This window comes from Cricetulus griseus, chromosome 5 (assembly GCF_003668045.3).
Source record: "Cricetulus griseus strain 17A/GY chromosome 5, alternate assembly CriGri-PICRH-1.0, whole genome shotgun sequence".
Taxonomy (NCBI): domain Eukaryota; kingdom Metazoa; phylum Chordata; class Mammalia; order Rodentia; family Cricetidae; genus Cricetulus; species Cricetulus griseus.
In genome coordinates, this window is record NC_048598.1 from 36,395,068 (window position 1) to 36,421,373 (window position 26,306).

Here is a 26,306-nt window from a genome sequence, read left to right on the forward strand (position 1 = left end):
GTTTCAGACTGTACTATTAGTCTGCTAATTTCTGGTCTCATTTCTCTTCTCTTCTTCCTACCAACATTCTTCTGTTTCTCCTTCATAACTCACCTGCAATGTCATTTCCTCTGCATGGCTTGCTTGAGTTCTTGTGAGTGGATTAGTGCCTGTGGGCACTTGTCCTCACAGCCTTTGCTTTCCTTTGCATTGCTACTTAACTTACTTAATGTCTGTTTTGTCTCAAAGTACAGGGGCTGAGTTTGTTTTCTTGGTCACTATGTTCTTAATCAACAGATTGGTGCCTGGCACATAGACAGCATTTTGGGGGGGAATTGCCTTTTGTAATTATTTGTGTGTATACACTAATCATTTGTATGTACAAAGCTGCTCACATGGATAAGATTTCTAAAATGATATAGATAATCTTCCACACTATTCATAATGAGCTGGCAATTTTAATATCTACTGTTCTTGCAAGTAATATAATATTTATCTTACTAGTAACTAGATAAATGAATTATCTGGGTAGAGGAGCTCGATCCCTTTAAATATAAAATTTATTTTCAAATCTTCAGTGATGCCATTTTATGTTTAATATTTGTAAATATTAATGTTTTGACATATTACATTCTAATAATTGCAATGATATCTCAATACAGGAGAAATTTTAATATTTAAAGCATAATAGAAAAGTTTTGGTATTTAAATTTTAATTCATATGAATATTTAATCCCCAGGAAATATAGTACTGTGTTCAGTAGATGACTTAAATGTAAAAATATATTAACATAAATTTTGTGGTCTAGATAAAATGGGAATAAGCTCAAGAAGAAAACATAATGATATGAACATTTCAGCTCTTAAAGATCCCGTGTTTTGGTTTTGTTTGTTTCCAGGCAAGGTTTCTCTGTGTAGCCCTGGAACTCTCTCTGTAGACCTTCAACTCAGAGATTCACCTGCTTCTGTCTTCTGAATGCTGGGATTAAAGGTGTGCACCACTACCACCCAGCAAAGATCTTGTTTTTATGTGTTTGATAAGTGCTTTTGGTTTTTGTGGCGTCTTGTGTATTGAGTCCAAGGGGCTTAGGCTTGCTTGGCAAGCATTCTACAGCTTTTATTTATATATTTTAAAGTGAATATTGCTGAATTTTGGTAGTAGTGATAAAATTACCGTGGGATTTGAATTCCATTGTACATTTTCTCAAAGTGTCATTTTAATCACAAAATTAACATTGTTTTAGCTACTTATGTGTGTTAAAATCCTTTATCTTAACTTAAAAATATGTAAGATAGTTATTCAGAATTCTTTTAGGGGTTATAAGAGCAAAACATTTCTGAAAATTACTAGGCTATCCAACTCATTTTAGTCTTGAATGATGCCCCTATTTAAATTTATTTGCCAGTGTTTTCATGTTAGATTTCTTTGTTTAGCAGATTTTAGGCAAATATTCATTGGCATAATTAATACTTTAGTTGTGTTAGAGCTTCTACAAATGAGATTAATTTTATCTGTTGCATATCAAAATTACAAGTCAAAAGACTGGTCTGTATTCTGCCAAGAATATTTTAAGACCACATTTGGTTAAAACTTTATGTGATAAAAACTCAAAGACAGACTGGGACCAGAGGCTCCTGTTTAGGACCATGGAAGCCAGGCTGGATTCAGAATCATTGTAAATCAATTACCCTTTTTAGTTATGGAACATAAAATTTAAGGATAAGAGAGAATTTTTGAGATTACCTATTCAAATGTCTTTTCTTTTAAAGAGAGAATGTAGAGAATCATCACTCATATGGGCAATGGGCCACAAAACCTGTCATGAAAATCTAATGATTTTACCGCTAAAGCAGCTCTTAGATTTCTTCTTTAATGTGAAGCAGAGAAAGGACTTATTCAGAGTGGCTACGGTGAGAAAAGGAACAGTTGAAGAGGTCCATTGACAACACACCCTTATCCAGCACCTCAGCCCCAGCCCACCAGACCCATCATCTGGATCTCTCTACCTCTTGTCCTCTCCCTAGTCCAGGCTACCATAGTCTCTCATGTTGTCTGTGCCTGGTTGATCCCTTGCCCTCATGTAGAAAGCAACTATGTTCTTAATTAACCTCTGTTTAGTGTCCTCTGTGATAATTCATTGTCTCAAAAAGAAGGCTAGTCTGCATGGGTCCCTAACTGGCCAGGCCTTGCCCCCTAGTTTCACCAGTCACCATTGTTCCCTTGTCCACCGCACAGACTCCACTCTCAGATTTACTTTGTCCCTTCCTCCCTGTAACATTTTGTTACATGCTGTTCTTGCTGCTTGGACCATTACTGCTTCTCTAGTGAGTGTCTGCTTATCCTTCAGATTTCATCTCAAAGGACACGTCTTTAGAGACACCACATTTCTCTCCCAGTCCTTTTACACTTGCTATAATCTCACTATTGGGATTTTTTTGTTTTTCACCTTTGCTTTTTCTTCAAAATCCGTGTTAATGTTTATTCCTTTGTGTTATTATTTGATTGACATTTTTTTCATAGGTAGGCTGTAATCTCTGAGTGCAGAATTAATATATTCTCCTCATCACTCTTGCTATACCCACCGTGTTGCTTAGTATGTAGGAGGGACTAGGTATTGTTGAATGAATGACTCCCAGTCTATTCCCATTTCTACTACACCAATGGTTTCAGAGTAACATTTTTATCTTCAGAATCTTATTTGCAGTATGCTTTTTATAATTTATCTTCCCATCTGTGGATGTAGTATAGTATGTGGGAAAAAATAGAATGTCAAGTTAGTTATTCCCATTTATAAATTTCACACTCTTAAAATCTCCAACTAGTTTTCTTAAAAGCATGAAATCAGTAATACCAAATACTCCTATTTTTTATCTAGTCTCATATTGAATTTTAGTTTTTAAGCTATCTCATAAGTAGGAGAAACTAAGAAGTGATTTCATGTAGAATACAATGGGAAGTCCAGAAAGGTAGTCATGGTGACATTAAAGTTAATGCCTCCAGAAGGAGTGTTCCCTAGAGCACTGAGCCCAAAGATTTCCTCAGGATTGCACTGTTATGTATAACATTGGAAAGCAATACTCTGAGTCCCTTTGTTGGTTTAGTAAAGCTTCTTTGTTTTCAAGCAGAGCTTTTCAGCCTGTACTATTAACATTTGGGGATATTGTTTGGGAGGGGCAGGGAGCAGAGAAGTGTTGCTGCCCTGGGCATTGAAAGACATTTTGACAGTATCCTTGGCCTGTACCCATTAGATTAGTAGTACCCTGTTAAGTAAGTTATGAGTACCAAAAAGTTCTCTAGATACACCCTAGGAGACAGACTTTCCATCATTGAGAGTAGTACCTTAAAAAAAAAAAAAAAAATGACAGCAAGTGGGGAGTGAGATGGTTCAGCAGATAAAAATGCTCACTGCCAACCAGCCCCGATGGCCTAAGTTGGGTTCTTGGAACCCATATGATGCAAGGGAGAACCAACTCCTACAAGTTGTCCTTGTCAGTTCCAGCTAGTCTAGGTAACCAGCTTGCCTAGGGATCCCCTCTTTCTGTCTCACAAGTGCTGAGATAGTAAACAGTAGCCATACTTACCCAGCTTTTACTTGGGTTTCGGGCATCCAAACTTCAGTCCTCAGGCTTTATCCTTTGAGCCACTCCCTCATCAATTGTTGACTCTTTTTGTTTGTTTTGTTTTTGTTTTCTTGAGACAAGGTTTCTCTGTGTAGCCCTGGCTGTCCTGGAACTTACTCTGTAGACCAGACTGGCCTTGAACTCAGAGATCTGCCTGCTTCTGCCTCCTGGGTAGTGGGATTAAAGGTGTGTATCACTATTGCCTGGCCAGTTGTTGGCTTTTAACTTTAATAAGTCATCACAAAAATAGTCTTTATATTAATATGATTTTAACATTTATATTTCAAAAATAATACATGGAGTACATGTTGTATAAGTTAATATGTTTGACATAGAAATTATAAAAATAAAGGAGGCATAGTTCCTAGTCTAGGTACCTCACAAATCTGGAAATTAGGGGTATTCTTTATAGAAGAATATCATAAAAATTTTAATGAAACACCAGAAATTAAATGGAATTCATAGAAGCTTTAAATTGTGTTTTGAGAGGTTTACTGTTGATCTATCTAACCCAGATACTACATTAGAAGATTAAATGACCTCTTTGGTAAAATTAAATGTTCCTGAGAGTGGTTGTAAACCCTTGATGGTAATATCTGCACAGTGATAGTTGTTTGCTTTGATTGGTACTCTTAAAGAGCATGGCAGGCTGGATGAGAAATTGTCATCCACAAATGTGAAGTAGTTATAAAACAGTTGAAGAAATGACAAAATCAGACTGTGTTAGCATAATTGACTGCTTACCCTCGAGCAAAGGGATTTCGACAGCAATAGTCTCTGAATCAGTCTTCATCAGCTCTACATTTTTTGTACACTTGAGTTTTTTTCCTGTTACTGCTAATCAACAGAAGATGTTGATGTGCCTTATCAAGATTTGTGCTCTTTCATGCTAGCTCTCTTTGAGTTAAACTTAGTCTTTTTGTGACTAATTATGAGTTTAGGACATGTTTGACTGTAGTTAGCCTCTCTCTGTCCTACCAGTCGGCTCCCAAATAATGACACAAAAACATTAGTAATTAAGCAAGTTTGGTCTTAGCTTAGGTTTGTCCCACTAGCTCTTTTAACTTAAATTAACCCATTTATATTAATCTATGTTTTGTCTTGTGGCTTTTTATCTTTCTTTCATTCTGTATGCCTGACTCCCTCCATGTCTTATTGGCATCTCTTGGGTGCCTAGATTCATCTCCTATTTCCTCTCTCTCTGCCCAGAAGTCCTGCCTATATCTCCTGCCTAGCTATTGGTCATTCAGCTCTTTATTAGACCAATCACACCAATATATCTTGACATAGTGTACAAATATCCTACAATATTTGGCTCATTTTATTAGTCTACTCTGGCTGCTATTACAGAAGGCCACAGACTGGGTGGTATAAGCAAAAGGCATTGATTATCTCATCATTTTAAAGCCTCAAAGCTCACCATCAAAAACTACAAGGGTTGGATTCTGGCAAAGCTTCTCTTCTTGATGTGCAAGAAATGGTCCAGAACATGGGCCTTTCCACTGTATGATGGGGAAGGAGAGCATTCTCTTGTGTCTCTTTCTTCTAGAATATCAGTCCTAGGCCTAGAGAGATAGTTCAGTGGTTAAGAGTGTGACCGCTCTTGGAAAAGACCTGAGTTCAGTTCCCAGCACTCCCACCAGGTGGCCCATAACCACTGTAACTCCAGCTTCAGGGGATTTGACACCCTCTTCTGGCTTTTGCAGGCACCTGCAATCTGGTCCATTTATCCCACCCCACCTCCATATACACATAATTTACATTGTTTTAAATCTTTTAAAAAAAGAAGAAAAGTAATACAAGTCTTGAGTGGATATAACTGTGTGTCTTGCAAGGAAAAGACAGGACAGTCATGAGTTTAAGACCCTTGTTGGGTTCATAGTGGGGACACACACAAAAATATTTCAGTTGGTTTAAGGTCTCGTTAACTTTGCCTTAGTCAAGTTTTTGTTGCTATGGTAAATACCTGGAAGAAACAACTTAAAAGAAGAAAATAATTCTGTTTTAGCTTACGGCTTTACAGATTTCAGTCCAAGGTTGGCTGAATCCTTGCTGGGCCTGCCCTTCATAGCAGAGGATGTGTTGGAGCAAAGCAACTCCACCTCATGGCACACCCAAAGTGAGGATGGGAGAAGAGGGGGCAGAGCAAGATCTACTCTTCAGATACCCAGCCAGACTCCTTCCTCCAGCCAGGCTTCCCCTACCTGTCACTCAGTATGAATTCATCAATGAAATAACCCATTTGTCTCTCTAGGAGTTTTTTCATATATACCAGGGTGTGTGTATGTATTTTCAAGATCTGATCATTTATTTGTTACTCGTAAAGACTTTTGTTTTGTTTTTGTTTTTCAAGGCAGGGTTTCTCCTGTAGACCTGACTGTCCTGGAACCTATTATGTAGATTAGGCTGTCCTTGAACTCACAGAGATCCACCTGCCACTGTCTCTGGAGTGCTGGGATTAAAGGCAAGCACCACCACTGCCCAGCCTCAATGGGCTCCTTAAGCTTACCTTTTCATATTATACCTGGTTTAAAGATTTATTTTTGACTGGACTCAGACTTAGAATTTGAAGTTCTCTGTGAAGACACAGCCTAAGTCTCTTGGCAATCTTTTCCTGGCATTTTTCTTTGGCATTCTAAATTCTCTTGACCAAAAGTTTAGCACAATGTGCAGCCTCCTCTTTGTTTTCCTTAGTGCATTGTTTCTTCAGAGCAGTACATTGGATTTGAGTTGCAGGACATGTGTAGTAGCTTCGTCTTAGACTTCTTACCTTTTTTGTTTAAGAGCTTTCAGATAGTATTTTGGAGGACATCATCTTTAGAGAGACTGAAACATTGTCAGATTCTGCAAGCTCTTTTGGGCTCCAGCCCCCAAAACACAAAAGTATCTATCATTCCAGGAAATGCTTCTTTCCTTTTTAAAAACCAGGACAGCCAGGGCTACACAGATAAACCCTGTCTAAAAAACTACAATAAAATCTACTGAGATTGTCATTCACAAACAGACTTGTGCTTCCACCTTCCAGTTCTCCCTGGTCCATTACAAAAGTGCCCCTGACTCAACAACAGGCTCACTCTACAGTGGATCAAAACACCCGCTTCATGGGAAAACTGTGTTTGTTGTTCCCACCATTAATGGGGACCATACAACCCTTTCACTCCTCACCCAGAGCATCAGCAGCTACTATTGTGGCCATTTGCTTTTTATAGACAGTACAAAGCTTGTGTTCAGTGTCAACTTCAATGAGTTTCTGATGACCAGTGGCTGGGAAGGAGATGGAGCTTTATCTTGACACAGCTGACCCCCTAGGAAGTGCCACAAAAAAAAGCATGTGTAGTTTAAATAAAAATGACTGCTATAGTGTAACTACTGGACTCATTTGTTTTCTTTTCCATTATTAAAAATAACGATGTATGAAATCTGTACAAATATTATTTTGTGCAGATTCCTTTAGAGTGTGTTTCCTACATGTGGGATTGAGCATACTGAACATTTTGATAACTGCTGCCAAACTGTCTTCCTAGAAAGATTGCAAATTCACATAGCTATCGACAGGGAGTGAAAGTGTTGATTTACCCTTATCATTGCCAAAATGATATTACTATTTTAAAATTGCTTCCAGTCTAATGTCAAAATTTCATTTTATATTTTTTTGATCTTGAATGTATTTGAAACCTTGATGTTGAACCTCCTTTCAATCTTTTGACCACCTGTTATTTTTCTATGAATTCCTTTAATTGGCTCATTTTATTAAGAAATTAAAAATCATTTTAGTATTGACTTATAAACATTTTCTAAGATAAATTTTGCATGGGTTCTCAGGGTCTGAACTCAAGTGCTCTTGCTGAGCCATTTTGCCAGCCCCCAAATAAATTTTGAATATGGATCTTTTATTAAATGCTGCACATATAAATTTCTCTAACGTTTGCTTCTCTTTTGACTGCACTTACAACATCTTTTAAAGTGAGATACTTCATTTTGTTGACATGTTAATTATTTATTTATGGCTCCTGTATTTTGTGTAGTGTTTTAGAAAGACTTCTCTGTATAATCCATTCTTTTATGTGCAAGTCTATTTTGACTTTCTTTTCTCTTTGTTGTTTTCTAATCCACTACCAGTAGAGCACATCTAGTAGTCATGTATGTATCAGGTCTTTGAAATCTGAGAGGACAAAAGCACTGTCATTTATTAATTTCTGCACAGCTGCCCCTGCCGTGTGTATTTATGGTTTCTCCTCTTTACCCTCAGATATTACTGCTCTGTGTGGCTGTAACCTTACTGTATTCCATTAAGATTTGTGGCAGTTGTGGTGCATATGAATATAGATAACAGACTGCTAGTATTTTAGATGAAATAGTCTTTGAAATAAGAATGTAGAATGTTCACAGTTAATTCATAGATGGATGTTTTTGTTTCCAAATAATTGGCAATATTTTCACAGTTGATGTTCTTGAATATGTAACTTCTATATAAACTTTGATGTGTGTTAAAATTATTTTTAAGAATAGAAGCTATATTTAAACTAAGTTGCTGGACTTTGCTACTTTATCTTTTAATGTTAGTAGGGAAGCAAAGTAAATATAACCAAGCCTATTTTTGCTTTTGGGGTTTCTTTCTTAACAATTGGGAATAAAATTAAAAGGAAGAATGCAGGAAAATAATTTATTGCTCTTATTTTCAATTAGCTGGAGCTAGATGCTATTCTAAGTACACCTTCTGTTACCATGGCATTTCCTTAACTCAGGGTCAGTTACCTTAAAATGCTGGAGCCTGCGTTATGCTTTGAAAAATAATTCTCAGTGGCCTTGAGTAGTTGTAGCCTTTGTTGTCCCTTAATTGCTACTTTTACACGAGGAACAAAAAGTAGTCATCCCACTTTCTGTAAGAATCAATATAACATTCTGCATTGAATGCTTAGACTTAAAGCATATGGAATAGAGTAGTGGATATATAAAAGCAATTTTTTTTACAATTATGTTGTTCAAGTTAAATGAATAGATTTGATAACCTTTTAAAATGTTGTTTTATTGTACTTATTTGTTTGTGGGGGACATACTTGCTACCATGTAGAAAACTTGAGTCTATTCTCTCTTTTACTATTCATACCTCAGGAATTATGAGGCTTGATGGCCAGCACCTCCTCCCACTGAGCCAGCTAGCTCACTCGTCAGATTTGACAACTTTAAAGACTATTTTAAGCCTTTTCTCTCTTTTAAGTATTTCTAGTGCTATGAATTTTGTATGTGTATCATATTTCTTAGGGAAATGCCATTTTATTTATTCTTACACAGGTGGAATATTTAAGGGTTTCTGGGATTGCACCAAGAGTCTAGGATCTGGGGGATGGAAAGGAACCTATTCTTTTTCTACATATCTCAAGTTAAGTTACCCCAGATCCAGAAATAGACTCTTTCTTACTTTAGTTAAGATCTAGGAAGTCTAGTCAAATCTCATATGGAAGCAAAAAAAATTCTTAGAGCCCCTGAAGCTACTTTTTATTCTGCATTTCTAGTATTTTTAATATTTGGTAGGTATAGCATAAAACTCACAAAGGTAGATCTAGCCTACAGAAAGACATACCATTGATCTACACAGTGTTTTAAAAATACCTGGGTTTATGATATCTGCTAGAAAACAGAACAGCCTGACATGTCATATTAACACACAAAAGTGACCAAATGTGCATTTCCAGAAGTCGTCTCAGTCTGTCCTGAAGGTGCCACTTACCTACTTGTATAGGTACCTTGTTTGAGTCAGTATGTTAACTTAGCAAGCTTCTCACACTATGCACAATCTAATTTACACCCATCGGTCCTAAACCTTCTCTGTGAGTGCAGCTAGAATAAAAATGGTAAATACTAACATAACATAAAACAAAATCTGTCCTATTTTTCCAGAAACATGCTGCAGTTTCACTTCTTCTATTCCTTTGCTGGTGTATTTTTTTCTTTAAAATGTTTAATTTCCCTTTTTGCTAAGTGAATTCTATTCAACTCATCTGCCAGCTCCTTAAATCCTCTTAGATTAACTGTCTACAGAAATTCCTCCCTGTTCTGAAGACTTAGAGCATTTCTTTTCTCAACACGATAATTTCCATTATAGTAGTAGCATGTTTGGATTAGCCTCGTCTCACTACCAGGCACTCATATACAGACGTCTACTTGCTTTTTGAAGACTAAGAAAGTAGTCCTATTTTTACCCTACTTTCCCCACTTGGCCGCCTGCCTTAAATTTGAATGTTTTTTTTTTTTCTTCCTTTTCAGTTACAGATGAGGATACAGTTAAGAGATATTTTGCCAAGTTTGAAGAAAAGTTTTTCCAAACCTGTGAAAAGGAACTTGCCAAAATCAACACATTTTATTCAGGTGAGTAGTCACAAAGGAAAAAGACATACTTCGATGTCCTTCAGACTTGATCAGTGGTGCTTGAGGCTAGCTTTCTTTGTTTATGCTGCAGTGATGTGATTGTTTCTATTAAGAACATGTCTGGCACCATAGCGTTTACACTTTATATGCTCAATTCCCATACAGTTAGTTGTAAGACCTTCAGTTAGAAATTTGATTTTATCTTTTTGTAAATTTTAATCCCCACTTCCAGATTGTCTCTTAGGTTAATTTTTTGCCCTTTCATTGGCTAGAACATTCATCTGCATGCATCTCTCTAAAGTACTGGTTTCACTAGTGTCATCTGCAAGATACTACTGGAGCTTGTAAAAAATATTAACTTGTATTTTTATATGTCTAGCTTGTTTAAAGTGTGTTTAGTGTTTTTTGTTGTTGTTATTGTTGTTTTTTGGTTTTTCGAGGCAGGGTTTCTCTGTGTAGCTTTGGAGCCTACCCTGGCACTCACTCTGGAGACCAGGCTGGCCTGGAACTCACAGAGATCCGCCTGCCTCTGCCTCCCGAGTGCTGGGATTAAAGGTGTGCGTCACCAACGCCCCGCCCTTAATGTGTTTTAATAGATATTAGTGAAGTAATGTCCTTGTAATAGATTGCCTAGAGCATTGCCTTAGGCATCACAAATCCTGTGGAGCCTAGTTGACAATTAGATAGTTTGATGAGTACAGAATCAAAACAATGATTTAGATTCAGAGAGATTTCATCCAGACTTTGAATAAACCTTGTGTGTATTCTCTCATACATTGTTGAATTTACCCCTTTATGCTTGGAATCACCTCCTGGATGTAATGATCAATAATGGATTTCCCTCTTCTCTTGGCAGAGGTTTTGGAAATACCATAGTCTTAATACTGGCATAATCATTAAAAGCAAACAAACAAACAAAACCACTAGTATGGGTTAGTCTGAGGATGAGTTGCATGACTTTATTAGTTTCTTTTTCAAAGGATCATTTTCTTTTTCTCCTAGTTTTTGTACAATTTTTGGAAGCATCTTACTCAGATATTTTCTCAGTAGCCCTCAGATGGGTCTGATTATTCTTATGTATAGCACAGTGGGAGATTGGGAGAGGTAATAAGCAGTATGAAGCAGCCACCAAGCCCTAAGAGGCTAGGTCCAACTTTCTTTTAGGTACTGTTGTTTTTCAAAATTGGTACTACTGTGTATCCTGCAACGTGGATCCTCGAACATCTGGAATCTCGTGGAATTCACCACTCCTGTGTATTTGCTATTGCTGATCTCTTGGTTTCTCATTGAGATCCCAATTTAAAGTTTTATCTAAACTTTCTGCATAATCATGGTGACTTAATTGCCCTTGTGGACAGCCTATTTCAAATTCCAATCTACTTTGCTCATATTCTCTCATGGCCCTACTTGCCCAGAGTTGCTCTCCTCCAGATTAGTAAGTCCAAACGTAAGATTCTATGACCAAATATATCCTCAGGCTTTAAGCTTTTTATACCCCTTCTCTAATATGCACACATATTTTGTGTGTATGAGTGTTTTGCTGCTTGCATGTCTGTGCACCATGTGCATGCAGTACATTCAAGGACCAGAAGAGGGCATCGGATCCCCTGGGACCTGAGTAACAGATGGTCATGAGCCACCATATAGGTGCTGGGATTGAATCTTGTTCCTCTGAAAGAGCAAATGGGCCTCTTAACCACTGAGTTGTTTCTGTAGCCTCCTATTCTTTGTTTTTCTTTTTTCCCTTTGTATCTTACAGAGCTCAAATTCCTTCACATCTTCATTTTATTCCTGTCAATCATGTTACACTCAGTATTGATGTTTTTTTTTATCAGTCATTTTAATCATTTTGTTCCTATACTTTCAATTTCTTTATCCTATTGCTTTATATTGTGCTCACCTAGCAAAACTCAATACATCTTGTACCTTAGTCCCAACTTTCTGGCACTAAGGCTTCACATAACAATAGGACAGCTTGAAACAGATACTAACTTACTGTTGTACCCTTAAGTAGGTCTTCAAAACTTTAGGAGGGTATTAGTGTTATTACTTTTCTCTTTCTTTGCTAAGATCAAACTCAAGGCCTTGAGTATTCTAGGTAAGCTCCTGACTACTGAGCCATCTCTCTTGAATTCTTTATAAACCTACCCCTTTCTTAAAACTTTGTGTTCATTATATAGCTACATCCTTTACAAATAAAAAATAAGGCAGGCAATTCAGATGGTAAAGTGCTTACTGTGGAAACATGAGGACCTGAGTTGAGATCCCAGCACCCTTACAGAAGCTGAGCGTGAGGATGCCGTCTGTAACCCAGCCCTGGAAAGTGAGACAAGTTATCTTGGGGCTTGCTAGCCAGCTAGTCTAGCTGATATGCAAACTTGGATTCTGAGACAGACCCTATTTCAAAGAAGTATTGTTTTTATTAATAAAGTTTATTTTTAAAAAATAAGGTAAAGGACTAGGAAGATGGCTCACTGAGTATAAAGTACTTGCCACCTAAGTGTAAGAACCTGGGTTCAAATCCCTAGATTTGTAAGGCTGCATCCAGGAGTGCATGTGTCTCTCTTCCCAGTGCCCTACAGGGAGATTGAAGAGACAGGAGAATCCCTAGAAGCTTACAGGCTAGCTAGTCTGCATATGTGGAAGGGTAGGGAAAAATATGAGACCCTGTCTCCCTGTCTCAAGGCAGAAGACGAAGACTGACCCCTGAAGTGGTCCTCTGTCCACCCCACTATGGCATTTGTGCGACCTCATTCACATTCACAAGTGTGTGTGTGTGTGTGTGTGTGTGTGTGTGTGTGTGTGTGTGTGTGTGTGTGTGTCCATGCACAGTGTGTATACAGAGGGTGTATAGGAAGGGAGAAAATGAGTAAAAGTAAGGTGGGAAGTGACTGAGCAATACAGACTAATGTCAGCCTCTGCTTTCTACAGGCACTCACATGGGACATACACTCAGGGACACATACCCCCACCCATCCACACAATAAATAGTTAAAAAAAACAATACCCACATTCCTGTTGACTTGTAATATGCATATCTATGGTACCCCTTCCCCAGATGTCTATAGATATTTCTTATTTTTCTCTGTAACACTGCTTGAATTCAGTTCTCTGAGACTTTTTTTCAGTAATGATTTCCTCTGAGAGCAACCGAATAAATGGATGTAACTTTCCTTTAAACCAGTTCAGTGTTCTTAGTAAATCATTCCTTCAAACCAAAAGAAAATAAGCAAGTTCTGTAACTATAGCCTCCTCTTTCTTCATTATGTCAGGGCTTCTTCCTAGACAGAGAGGAGTTTATAAAGACACAGTGTCTATGCATGTCTTTATTAAGATTACAAGAACCTTCAAAGGCAGAGACAAAATTGAAATATTGTTTGTGACAATGAAAATGGGTAGATCTTCAGGAAATTGTGTAGAAGGAATTGCAGTGTCCTAAGGACAAGTGTGATTTCCATTTAGGGGCTAGAAAGTCAAGAAAGAGCCAGCAGTGTAGACAGAGAAAAGGGCAGCTATTGTGGGAGGATGCTGTGGTTTGTGTCTGAGCTGCCCCTTACAAGCTTGTATTTAGCTCTTTTATTCCTGAGCTGGTGGTACTGTTTTGAGAAGCTGTGGATCCTACAGGAGATGGGTTATAGATAGCACAGACAAGCCACTAGGGGTGGACTTTTAATGGTTCACTTGGCCCCTGGTTGTGGGCTACTTTCTCTACTTCCTGTTTCCCAGTGATGTGAACAGCATCTATCCATACTGCTCTGTTGTTCCTCCCCACTGCTGGAATCAAATGTGAATCCTTGTGCCAGAATAAATCTTCCTTCCTGCTTCTGTCAGGGATTTGGTTACCATGATACAAAAGTAAGAGCTCTGGGAAGAGTGAGTCTACATAAGAAAATGCTGTTAGATAAGATCTAAGGCTGTAAATGAGAAATATACAAGGTCAGGTTTATTAGCATTTTTCTTTTGTTGTGATGTTTTTAGAAGGGCTCTCTGATCTCAGATCTAAATAGGTAATTTGTGTACAGAAGATAGATAGTGCCTCTTAGTTTACGAAGTAAATAAATATTTACTCTTAGCAATAGAGAATTTTGTGTTATAGTAAAAAGAAAAATCTACTTTATGGGTAAGCATGCTGTTGTGGAGTTTCTGCCCGATTCCACAGCTGCCTCAGAGCCCCCAAATTAACACACAAGACTTATATTAATTATGAAACTATTGGCTGTTGGCTTGGGCTTCTTATTGGCTAGCTCTGTCTTAATTATTAACCCATTTCTATTAATATAAGTATTTCCACGTGCTCTTGGCTTACCGAGGAATACTGGACCTCCAACTCCTTTGCCTGCTACATGATGACTACTCAGCATCTCTGCAGAGAAGAGAGTGATTTCTTGTTTGTCCCTGCTTATATCCTGATTCTGCCCAGCTACGTCACTTCCTGTCTGTCGAATTAGCCGATCAGTGTTTTATTCATTGGCTAATAAGAGAAACATATACACAGAAGAGCATTTTCCATCAGCATGCAAATATACAGCTCCTCCCCCATTTTGTTTTGCTTTTTTTTTTTTTTTCCAGACAGTATTTCTCTGTGTAGCCTTAGCTGTCCTGGAACTTGCTATGTAGACCAAGTTGGCCTCAAACTGGCCAATGAGCCACTACACCCGGCTAGACTGTCATATCTTATGTATACTTATGCACCTCTGAGTATAAATATACAAGTGTTTAAATTATTTAAATGTTTTTAATCAAGCAATATTTTGTCTGCTTTTGATCTATTTTTAAATACTTTTTCTGATTGATTTTTAAAATGTTGATTGTAGTTCACTCAATTGTGGGGGTTTTATTGTTGTTTTTGTTTTAAGACAAGGTATCACTATGCAGTTTTGACTAGCCTAAAACTTGCTCTTAGACCAGACTGGCCTTGAACTCATGAGATTGGACTTTTTCCAGCTGGTTGTTGGTGGCACACACCTTTAATCCCAGCACTCGGGAGGCAGAGGCAGGCGGATCTCTGTGAGTTCAAGGCCAGCCTGGTCTTCAGAGTGAGTGCCAGGATAGGCTCCAAAGCTACACAGAGAAACCCTGTCTTGAAAAAAAAAAAAAAATTGGACTTTTTCTGTCCAACTGTCTCTGCCTCCTGAGTGCTGGGATTAGAATGTACCACCACACCCAACCTAAACTGGTTTTGAACATTGGTTTTGACCCATATTGGGTTGCAGGATTCAGTTTGAAAAGTGATATCTTTGAGTAGATGAATTTTCAAAAGTTATTTTGGGTTGGCTATTATTACATTATTTGGATGCGGTGAGATAATGACTTATCTGTGTGTATTGGCAGGGCTGTTGGGGTACAAATTGATAGTCATTGACTGAATTTTTGCCAGGTCAGGAAGTGGTGAGTAATATGAAAACATGATTGCCAGAAATAGAATTTGGCACTTGTAGACAGTATCACTTTCCTCCCTATTTAGCTGCTTTCTGCACAGCAGATAGTCTTATAGACTGTAGTTCTCAGACATTCATGCCTGAGGGAAGCCCTAAGTAACTAGTGAGTTAAGTTCTGGTAAGGGTTGAGAGAAGATCTCACTATTTAGCTCAAGCCAGCCTCAGACACCATCCTCCTGACAGGGCTTTCCAGTGCTGGGTATAGTTGTGTATGCCACCTACTTGAGATTCTTTATTAACTCATCTTCATCCACTAACGTTACACAGATTACTTAATTCTTAAAAATGGTCAGTCTTTAAGTGATGCCTATTCTGGACCCAAACATTTTAATACCTCCTTGCTGTAGGATGTTCTTCTGTATGCTGTGACTATGTGTTTGTCTTATTGGTTGATGAATAAAGCTGTTTCACCCAATGGCCAGGCAGATACATAGGTGGGAATTCCAAACAAAGATAGAGAGAAGAAAAGTGGGGTCGAGGAGACGCCATGCATCTGCCTGAGAAGCAAGATGCAGCGGCATCACTAGCTCTGTTTGCTGGCAGTGAACAGATGTTTGACTCCTTTTTTTTTTTTTTTTTTGGTTTTTCGAGACAGGGTTTCTCTTTGTAGCTTTGGAGCCTATCCTGGCACTCGCTCTGGAGACCAGGCTGGCCTCAAACTCAGAGATCTGCCTGCCTCTGCCTCCCTAGAGTGCTGGGATTAAAGGCATGTGCTATCAATGCCGGCAGATGCGTGACTCCTTTAAGAGATGGCTTGCTTCCTGGTTCATGTTGGTGGTACAGATGGCTCTGGCTCTTTCAGTAGGTCCTGCTACAGAGCACTTAAATGGGGTTTATGAGCAGCATGCTTCACGTTACTTAATGACAATATGGACCTGCTATTTCCCTGGAGTTGGGGCAGTAAAGTAAGCACAGCTCACACCAACAGTCCCACAGCTGGCAGTAAATCATACCTCTACCATGTTTAAAAGCCAATGGGGTAGAGCCAGAATACAGGGCCTTTGTGACGGTACCACCTAGCACTTTAAACACTTCTGGTCAGAAAAGACTTACAGATACACAATAGAACAGATTCAGACAAAGAAGGCCTTTAACAGGGCCATAGTCTGTTTAATAAATGTACATGAGCTTTAGAGAGAGAGGATAAAAGGTAGAGACATAGATAAAAATAATAATTTAAAGATAATAAACTGAGGTTCTTAAAGAAAAATGAAATCATAATGGGCCATGTAAAGATGGAAAATACACAGAGTCTGGATTAAGTATATTATTGTGTTTTCTTTGAATTTGTTGATTGTTTTATGAGCTAACTACAGAGAGACATTTTAGTATGGTGGCTGCTAAGCTAAACCAACATAAGGATATCTTGACTTCAAAATTTGAGTTTAAGGATATGTTGCTTTGGGGAAAAGGCTCTGCTTTTGTTTCCATAGAGGATGGAAACCTGTGGATCCCTTCCAAGCTAATATGGTTTGATGGAATAAGGCCCCATGATGTTGCTGGTGGTTTCTTTCTTGCCAGGTCCCACCACCCTTCTCAGCCCTAAATAAGCACACAGAGACATATATTAATTATTAAACTGTTGGCCGATGGCTAGGGCTTCTTGCTGTCTAGCTCTGTCTTAATTATTAACCCATTTCTATTATTCTAAGTATGTCCATGTGGTCTTATCTTCCCTGAGAAGGGTCCAGACCTGTTACTCCTTGTTCCTCTACATGACAACTCTTTGTGCGCCCCCTGCCTTTCTCCCCAGCATTCTCCTTGTCTCCTAGCCCCATCTATCTTCCTGCCTCTACAGTGTTTTATTCATCAACCAATAAGATAAACATATATACAGAAGGACATCTCCCATCACCCATGAAAGGTCTCCATAAACCCTAAAAATACTTCACCCAACAAACAGCAGGAAGCAGTTTGGAGAAAACTATGCCCAAATTCCCAAAGTGACTGTTTATAAATGTTTGTTTTCATTTAAAGGGGTTGGTTATAAATGGTTAATGGTCACAGTCAATCTCTTTCTTAAAAATAAAAAAAAAGAACGGCTATGATATAGAAATAAATACAGTGGTATGGTTTTTGGTTCACTGATGCAAATTAAAGCTTAATTTTGTTACTGTATATTTCTACTCTTGTTTAAGGTATTATATTTATGCAGCTTATTTAAAAATATTATGTATAATTAAGAATACAGACTAAGATAGTCACGTATAATAAACTTACAGTCATGTTATTTAGATTTTCTAGGTATACAGAGATATATTTCAATTAGGTAATCTTCAGAATTTCAAAGACCTACAGAATATGGCATTTTAAATGTTTTAAGAAATTAGACTTTCCCGACAGTGAGACATGTCTGCTTCTGACAGCACCAGTTACTTCAAAGAGGATGATGGGCATTGAAGAAATTTGTTACAGAATTTGCCTTTAGTCTGACAAGGCTAGCCATTTGGGCAAGAAACTCCTCTTTTCTGGACTTCTTGATACAAAGGCCCACAGGCAAGTGACTGCTAAACTTTCCAAGATAAGACAGGATGGTCCTTCAGGGTTCCTGCTTCACAGAGGAAACTACCAGACATTCTACAGGACACAGAAGAAAACAACTGACAAACCCTGCCAGTCAGAGGCAGAACAGATCTTCAAATTTCCTGCTTCATTAAAAGGTCTTCCATATACTATGGGCCTGTGGGCTGAAGATGGATGCCCCAGTATTGCAGAGAAACTTGGGGTGACTGTCCAGGCAGCAAGATGTCTCTATCAATTCTAGAGTTTTGGAAGTTGCTTACAAGGCACTTTATGTTTACTTAGATAATATTATATCCTTCTGGGGATTTTTGATGGAGTTGAAGACAGATAGTGAGTTTTCCTTAGTCATGATAAAAGATAAATTCAATATAGAACTTTAGACTCACAAGGATAGACTAGATGGTAGACTGTTTTCTTTAAATTTTGTCAAATGTTTATAAATGGACTAAATATTGTAACTAATTTTTGCTTGATAACTGTTTTGTGATATATAATTTTACTATCTTAAAACCTTCCTTTTTAATTAGACCTAAAAGGGGAGATGATGTAGGATGTCCTTCTGTAGGCTGTGTATATGTGTTGCTTTTATTGGCTGATGAATAAAGCTGTTTCAGCCAATGGCCGTGGAGAATATATCTAGGCAGGAATCCAAACAAAGAGAAGGAAGGTGGGGTCAAGGAGACACCATGTAGTCTCCAGGGAAGCAAGATGTAATGGCATCACTGGTAAGCTACTACCATGTGGTGATTAATAGAGATGGGTTAATATTTTAAGAGAGATCTAGCCAGTAATAAGGCTAAGCCATTGGCCAAATAATTGTAACTGATATTAAGCCTCAGAGTGGTTATTTTATAAGTGGCTATGGAGGCCCAGTGGGTAGAGAGAAACCTGTCCAGGGGGACCCAGTAAAACATATAAAAACTTCCAATTACACCTCCCCAATTTTCTGTCTTTCTAATTATACCAAAATGCCAAAAATAAATAAAATAACAAAAATGCTAATTCCATCAACTAATTACATTTTGAATTTTAAACCTTAGTTTTTTGTATTTGTTTAATTTTTTGTTTGTTTGTTTTTCAAGACAGGGTTTCTCTGTGTGGCACTAGCTATCTTGGAACTTGCTCTGTAGACCAGGCTGGCCTTGAACTCAGAGATTCCCCTGCCTCTGCCTCCTGAGTGCTGGAATTAAAAGCGTGCACCGCCACCACCTGGTTGTTTTGTTTAATTTTATGAATTTAAAAAGTATTTAACCTTCCTAAGCCAACATATTCTTGTCTCTGAAATAATCAGGTTAGTTCCCAGACCTCTCAGGGTTGTGCTTGTTAAGAGTAAGAAGCTGTTTTCAGTTGAAAACCTGGTGTAAATTACTTTATTTTTTTACTATATGTTTTGTTTAACTTTAAAAAGGCGGTTGCTTATATTTACAGAAAAGGTTACAATTGAAAGATCATGGGGAAAAAGAGGACTTTTAAAAATGAGGGATCCCAATATCCAAATAGATGCAAACATCCTCAATAAAATACTTGCAAGCTAAATTCAGTAGTACATTTAAAAAGATCATGTATGATCTAGTTCATTTCATTACAGGAATGCAAGAATGTTTCAACATATGCAAATCAATAACTGTAGTATAGCATATAAATAGAGTCAAGGGCCCACAGTCACATGGTCATTTCAATAGATGCAGAAAAAAATCCTTTGGTAAAATTCATTATCTCTTCATTATAAAAGCTCTGAACTAAACAATCTAGCAATAGAAGGATCATACACCAACATAATGAAATGGAATACAACAGACCCTTCCGTAGCCCATACAATAAATAGGGACAAATAGAACATTTCTTTTCAAATGAGAAGTGGGCATTTATACCTCTCTCTCTCTCTCTCTCTCTCTCTCTCTCACACACACACACACACACACACACACACACACACATATCCTGGAACTAGCTCTGTAAACCAGGCTGACTCACAGAAATCTGCCTGCCTCTGCCTCTCAAGTGCTGGGATTAAAAGGTGTGTACAGTTAGTTTGATTGCTAAATTACAGTAGTGTTTGGCAATTCTGGAAATTTGTGTCAGTTCATTGTTATCATAGACATAATTCTAAGGTAGTCTTCAAGCACAGAATTCCTGCTATAAGAGTTTTTTTTTTCTTTCAGGAATAATTAAGGTTTCAAATCAATTGTTTTAATGGTAATTACCCCACTTAAGTGAGAATTTCTCCGTTGGTGACTGATCTCAGTGACATTCAGTAAAAAAATTGGGGACCTCAGTCTTAAACTGCAAAGAATAAATTCAGCTACATGCCAGTGAGTATGAAAGAGGATCCCAAACTCAATATGATCATGAGAGTTACACTAGCAGGGAAACCAGCTACATCATGCCTAGTTTGTTTATGCCACTAAGTTTGCCCTGGTTTGTTATATAATAACAGAAAACTAGTACAAAAGCTAGTGTCTAGTAATTTTAGAAATGTCTAAAAGTTTCCTTTTCCACAAGCTACAGTCACCCTAAAAGATGGTTACTAGGCCCTTTGAAGAAGGGTTGGGAAAAGATTTACAATATATTCCTGTGGAAGTGGCAAGAGAGGGCAACCTGTTATGTTTCAGTAGGGGTCTTGTTGTCTGTGAATTAGCTCTAGATCTGGAAACAAGAGCTCAGTTGACTAAACTCAACCGTGTGCCACTAGACTGTACGGTCTTTATGATGATCAAGCAATACTCTAGTTGTTTGCGCATTTGTTGCATTCCTAAGAAAAGCCTTGATCAATTAACCACATCTAAAAATCTTGTGGGCTAAACCAGTCTGGTTAGTGATTCACCCAGTTGCCTTTTATGATAAGTACTCCCACTTTGTTTTGGTGGTTAAATGCTACCATCTGGTCCTTCTGTTCCAGGGTCTTTGTGTTGCCACTGAAATCAGTGAACCATGATGAATACATCTCTGCAGTGGAGAGCAGACTCAGAGCTCTTCAAAGATGCAGGTGCTTTCCTCAGTGGCTCACCTCTTACATACCTGAAGGAAGGGGTTTTCCTGGGCCTCCTGGGAGAGAATGTAGTTGGTTTTAGAGATGGAGCGATCTCTTGGGTCTAAAAGCAGGTCCCAGAAATGGAACTGTAAGAATAGATTAAATTAATTTGGAAAGAGCACTGAAACCTGATTTTAGGTTTTGAATATAGTTTAAAAATTACAAGATATACGTGAAAATAAATTATTAAACATAAAGTGAAAGTCGGGTGGCTAAGGATAGAGATGAATCAATCTTGGAAGCATCCAATAGAAATAACTTCTGACAAAGAGAATCCTGTCAATCATGAAGGAAGCAACAGTGCCAAGGAACATAAAAATACTAAGACTATACCTCAGTGTGTATGACAGTATCCACAGCAGAGAAGGATAGAACTCTGAGAGGATGAGTCACAGATAATTCCTTTTTGTTGGTATTGTCTAATTAGCACCATTATTTATTGAGTGCTAATTGTGCCCCATGGCATTTTTACACTTCACTAAATCTTTACAAGTACTTTATAGGAGAGTTGTTATTATCTTTTTTTCACTTATGAAAAGACTTACAAGAGTTGAAAAGATAAACTCAACTAAAATCTTACCAGTTAATAGCAAAGATCTGAACACAAAACTGCCTAATTCCATATACTAAGTTGTGATCTTGGAGTGCAAGTTACAACAGTTACTTTAAAATGTAATTGGCCCCTCCATACCAATGGAATATGCATCTATGAATTCAACCATTATATTTGGAAAACAATCAGGAGAGCAAAGTACCTAGCTCAGTGGTAGAGTACTTGACTAGTATGTATGAGTCCCTGGGTTCCATCCCTACCATGGCAATGTGTGTGCGTGTGTGTGTGTGTGTGTGTGTGTGTGTGTGTGTGTGTGTGTGTGTGTGTGTGTGTGTGTGGAGAGAGAGAGAGAGAGAGAGAGAGAGAGAGAGAGAGAGAGAGAGACCTACTTTTTTAGCACAGCCCACACCCTGATTCTGTTCTAAGGAAAAATTGCATCTATAGTGAACATGTACATATGCTGTTTCATCTCATTCTCTAAACAATACACTTCAACAACTATTTACATTGTATTACTATTATGTCAGGGCTTAAACTTTCTCAGTTCATGACACCATTTTACCCCCCCCCCCAATTTTTTACTTGACTTAGGGTATGTAAAATAGAATTGTAGATCACACAATTACTGGTAAAAATAATAAAAATATTTTAAAATAATACTTTGTTTCATTTTGTCATTTATTAATAATTAAATTTGCATACTAGTGAGATGGCTGTCCTTATTTACTTTTATATAAATAATTGAATTTTGCTGATTCTTTGATATTGTAGGGAACTGAATAGCTTTAAAGCTTATCAGAGCTAATCAATAGTTTATAATTGTCTTTAATGACAGTTTATAATGCCTTTATAATTGTCAATAGTAAGAATGCTTGTTTTTCATTAAATGTGTAATAAAAATGGCAGCAGGTTTTGTTTGTTTTGTTTTTGTTTTTGTTTTTTGAGACAGGGTTTCTCTGTGTAGCTTTGGAGCCTATCCTGGCATTCGCTCATGTAGACCAGGCTGGTCTCAAACTCACAGAGATCCACCTGCCTCTGCCTCCCGAGTGCTGGGATTAAAGGTGTGCACCACCAATGCCCGGCCATGGCAGCAGTTTTATAAGGGCTATTTCAGAAATTGTTAGATTTTTTTTCTAAATCTCAATACAAAATTAATGATATTATAAAATTATGAAATATGCCACCCTAGTCTACAGAACAAGCTCCAGCAACCAGAACTGCACACAGAGACCCTGTTTCAAAAAAAAAAGAAAGAAAAGAAAATAAGTGTTTCTTTCCCTCAAAACAAAAAAACCCAGTAACACAAAATTACCAAAAACAAAGCAAAACAAAAAGCACACAAGAAAACATGAAATCTGTTGTGGTTAGCTAACTACTCCCGCACATGGGGCCTGCCCTGGACTATGGTTGATATACCCAGTGACACTCCATTGGAGAAAATTCATTTTCCCTTTCCCAGCAGGTATCAATGACAAATAGATTCTTAGTCAGGGGTGGGACTTTGTATTCACTTGCCCTTCTTTGTATGTAAAGCAACATACATAGGGTTTTCTTTTTCCTTCTTTCTTTTTTGTTTTTGTTTTTGTTTTTCAAGACAGGGCTTCTCTGTATTGTTTTGGAGCCTGTCCCAGAACTGGCTTTGTAGACTAGGATGGCCTGGACTCCCAAAGATTCACCTGCCTCTTTCTCCCAAATGCTGGGATTAAAGGCATGTGCCAAAACTGCCTGGCCCAACATTTTTTTTTTTTTTTTTCGAGACAGGGTTTCTCTGTGTAGCTTTGGAGCCTATCCTGGCACTCGCTCATGTAGACCAGGCTGGCCTCGAACTCACAGAGATCCGCTTGCCTCTGCCTCCTGAGTGCTGGGATTAAAGGCTTGCGCCACCAATGCCCAACACTTATTTTTTTTATATAATCAAAATTTAAAGTTAAGAATTTCTGAAACTCTGCCTCCAGACATTTCAGATGATCAGTTGTAACTCTTACATTTAAATTGTTGAGAAAGTTATTTTCAATTAAACATTTTAAGATATTTACTGTAAATTCTTGTAAAGAAACTTTTTCAGCCTTAGTCTTCCATTTGTTAACTGTTTAGTAGAAGTTTCAGGAAGGGTTTAAAAATGAGCTATTATATGGGGCAAAGCTTTTAATGAAGTGAATGATTTTTCTGATGCCCCAAAACATATCATCTCACTGGTGCGCAAGGCTGTGAGGGCCTCCCTATGAAGCACTGAGTAAAAGTGATATGTTTGCCACTAGTTTTTTTCTTTTTTGCTACAAATTCATCTTCTCACTCAGTTTTGCTCCAGCACCATATTTTCACTGTAAAAAGCTCCATTTGTGTAAAGTTCAGCTCCCCAGTGACATCCTCCCTTCCTGCAAAAGTGATTTTACTGCATTCTGTTCTGGACGAAAAGCGTGCTGCACTGTGGTCATTATTTTACCTCTTCTGTTCAAATTTAGTCACTTATCCATAACAGAGAATATTCTTAGCCTGAAGTAAAAGTGTTACTAGTAAAGTCTCAAGTAAATACTAGCTTTGATGTACAACATAATATTTCATCTTTAATTTTTAAGATTGATGTTTATGGGGCAGCCAAGATGCCTCAGCACTTGTCACTCAATGATGCAAGCCTGATGACCCAATTTTGATTCTTACAACCTGCATAGAAGTGGAAGGAGAGAATCAACTCCAAAGTTTTCCTCTGACTTCCACACACATACCATGGTACATACCCATCCCCACACACACACACACACACACAAATAAATCATACACACTCACAAAATAATAAAACTTTTAAAATTATATTCACATACACATACAGCTCTAGCTTCAGGGAATAATGTTTTTGGTAAGCAGGTTGTATTTATATATTTAGGAAGACATACATACATACATACATACATACATACGTGTATTAACAGTTGAAGAAATAGAGGTCATGAATTTGAGATAGAATAGGGAGTTCATGGGAAGAGTTGGAGGCAATAAAGGAAAAGGGAAATGGCATAATTATATTTTAATTTCAAAAAATAACATTTAAAAAACAATGGTAATACTTATATATCAGCAATGATAGTGAAATAGTAAAGGACTTTTGTCTTTACTTGCAGCTACACACTTGTGGTTCTTTGAAACGAGATAACAGTAACTTTTGAGATCAAACATTCTAACAATACAACCTAAAAATACACTGATTTGCTGCTTATGATACTTAGAGGAATGGTGGTAGGAAAATGCTGCAAGTCTTTCTGTAACTAAACCATTGTGATTCTGTAAGAGCAGGAAACCTTGTATATACAGAAAAAAATCATAATATACAATAGTCTTGGTTCCGAGCAGAGGTGATAGAGTCAGCATTTGCTGGCATTGCATGACTTGATGGCATGTGCAGTGCAAAGTGGCTTTATATGTTCACAATCAAAGCTCAAATGAACTTGTACAATGTACCCTGGATGGTCACTATTAGAAACTAACTACTGGTTCATGTCTTGTTTGGTTTTGAATTAAATTTGGGTCATTACGTGTTCAGAAAGCTTTTACTGTTTCCAGATGTTTTCATATTCAACTATGTACCCTATCTGATTGTGACTCACAGTTTAAAAGTCCATATAAATATAAGTAACCCAGTATGTCACATGCAAGTATTACACTGTCTTAAACATTTGCAGATTGGGGTCATGGAACCAGTCCTTATTGTACTGGGTTACAACTGTATATGTAGACATATATAGAAACATATGTAACCAGAAATAGTCTAGTTTTTAACACATACTATATTAGTTTTGGTCTGTTTTGGAACACCTCTTTTAGAAAAATGATGAGGTACAATGGGGAACACAGCAATCGGCCTAAAGCTCTAATTCTAATTCTGTTTGTGTATGAAGTTGAGAACCAGGAACATTTCTTTAAACATTTTTCAAAATTACATTTATTTAGTGTGTGCATGTATGCCGCAGTGTGTTTGTGGAGGCCAGAGGACAGCTTCGGGGAGTTGGTTCTTCCCACGATGTAAGTCTTAGGGATTGGATTTAGGCTACCAGGCTTTTGCAGCAAGTGCCTCTAGCCCTTTCTCTGGGCCTTCATATGCATATCTTACATAGCTCTTTTAAATAGTCACAATATCGTACAGTTATCCCTATCTAATTCCAGAACATTCTTGTCATTCCTCAAAGACATACTACTCCTATTCCTGCTGGCAGGCACTCTACATTCTCCTTCCCCCAGCTACTGCCAGCTACTAATCTACTTTCTGTCTCTGGTTTTTCCTATTCTAGACAGTTCATATAAGTGGAGTTATGTCATACTTGGGGGGTAGGGTTGTCTGGCTTCTTTCACTTAACATACCTTTAAGGTTCATTCACATTGTATCTCATAAACTGATACCTACTCTTCTGTGTGGCTGGTAGTGCATTTTGTATATATGTTTGTATATACAGCACACTGCCTTTTGTTTACCCATTTATTACTTGGTAGACATTTGGCTGTTAGGAGGACATTTTTATATATGTATACAAGGTTTTATGTGGGTGCCTTATGTTCACTTCTCTTAGATAGGTGTTGCGGATCATATGGTAAATTCTGTGTTTAACTGTTTTCCAAATTCCTAATAGTTATACTGCTTTATGTTTTCACTCTTAGAAATTGTGCTTTTTTTTTTTTTAATCGTTGAGAATAGTTGCAGAACAGTTTTGCAAGGAGGAAAGTATGAGGTCGAATGTACAGGTGTTGTGCCAAAATGTTTTCTCCTATCTAGTTCTACATATCATGTGTAATATTTCCCCTAGAAATT

The 26,306-nt window shown here is 37.7% G+C and overlaps 1 protein-coding gene across 1 annotated transcript in view; it reads left to right on the forward strand.

The window, feature by feature from the left end:
• The window catches only part of Xpr1 (xenotropic and polytropic retrovirus receptor 1), a 142,580-nt gene that overhangs the window by 57,026 nt on the left and 59,248 nt on the right, over positions 1 to 26,306 (forward strand). The window contains 1 exon segment of the mRNA NM_001244085.1: positions 9,865 to 9,966. Coding sequence (NP_001231014.1) covers positions 9,865 to 9,966 — 102 coding nt within the window.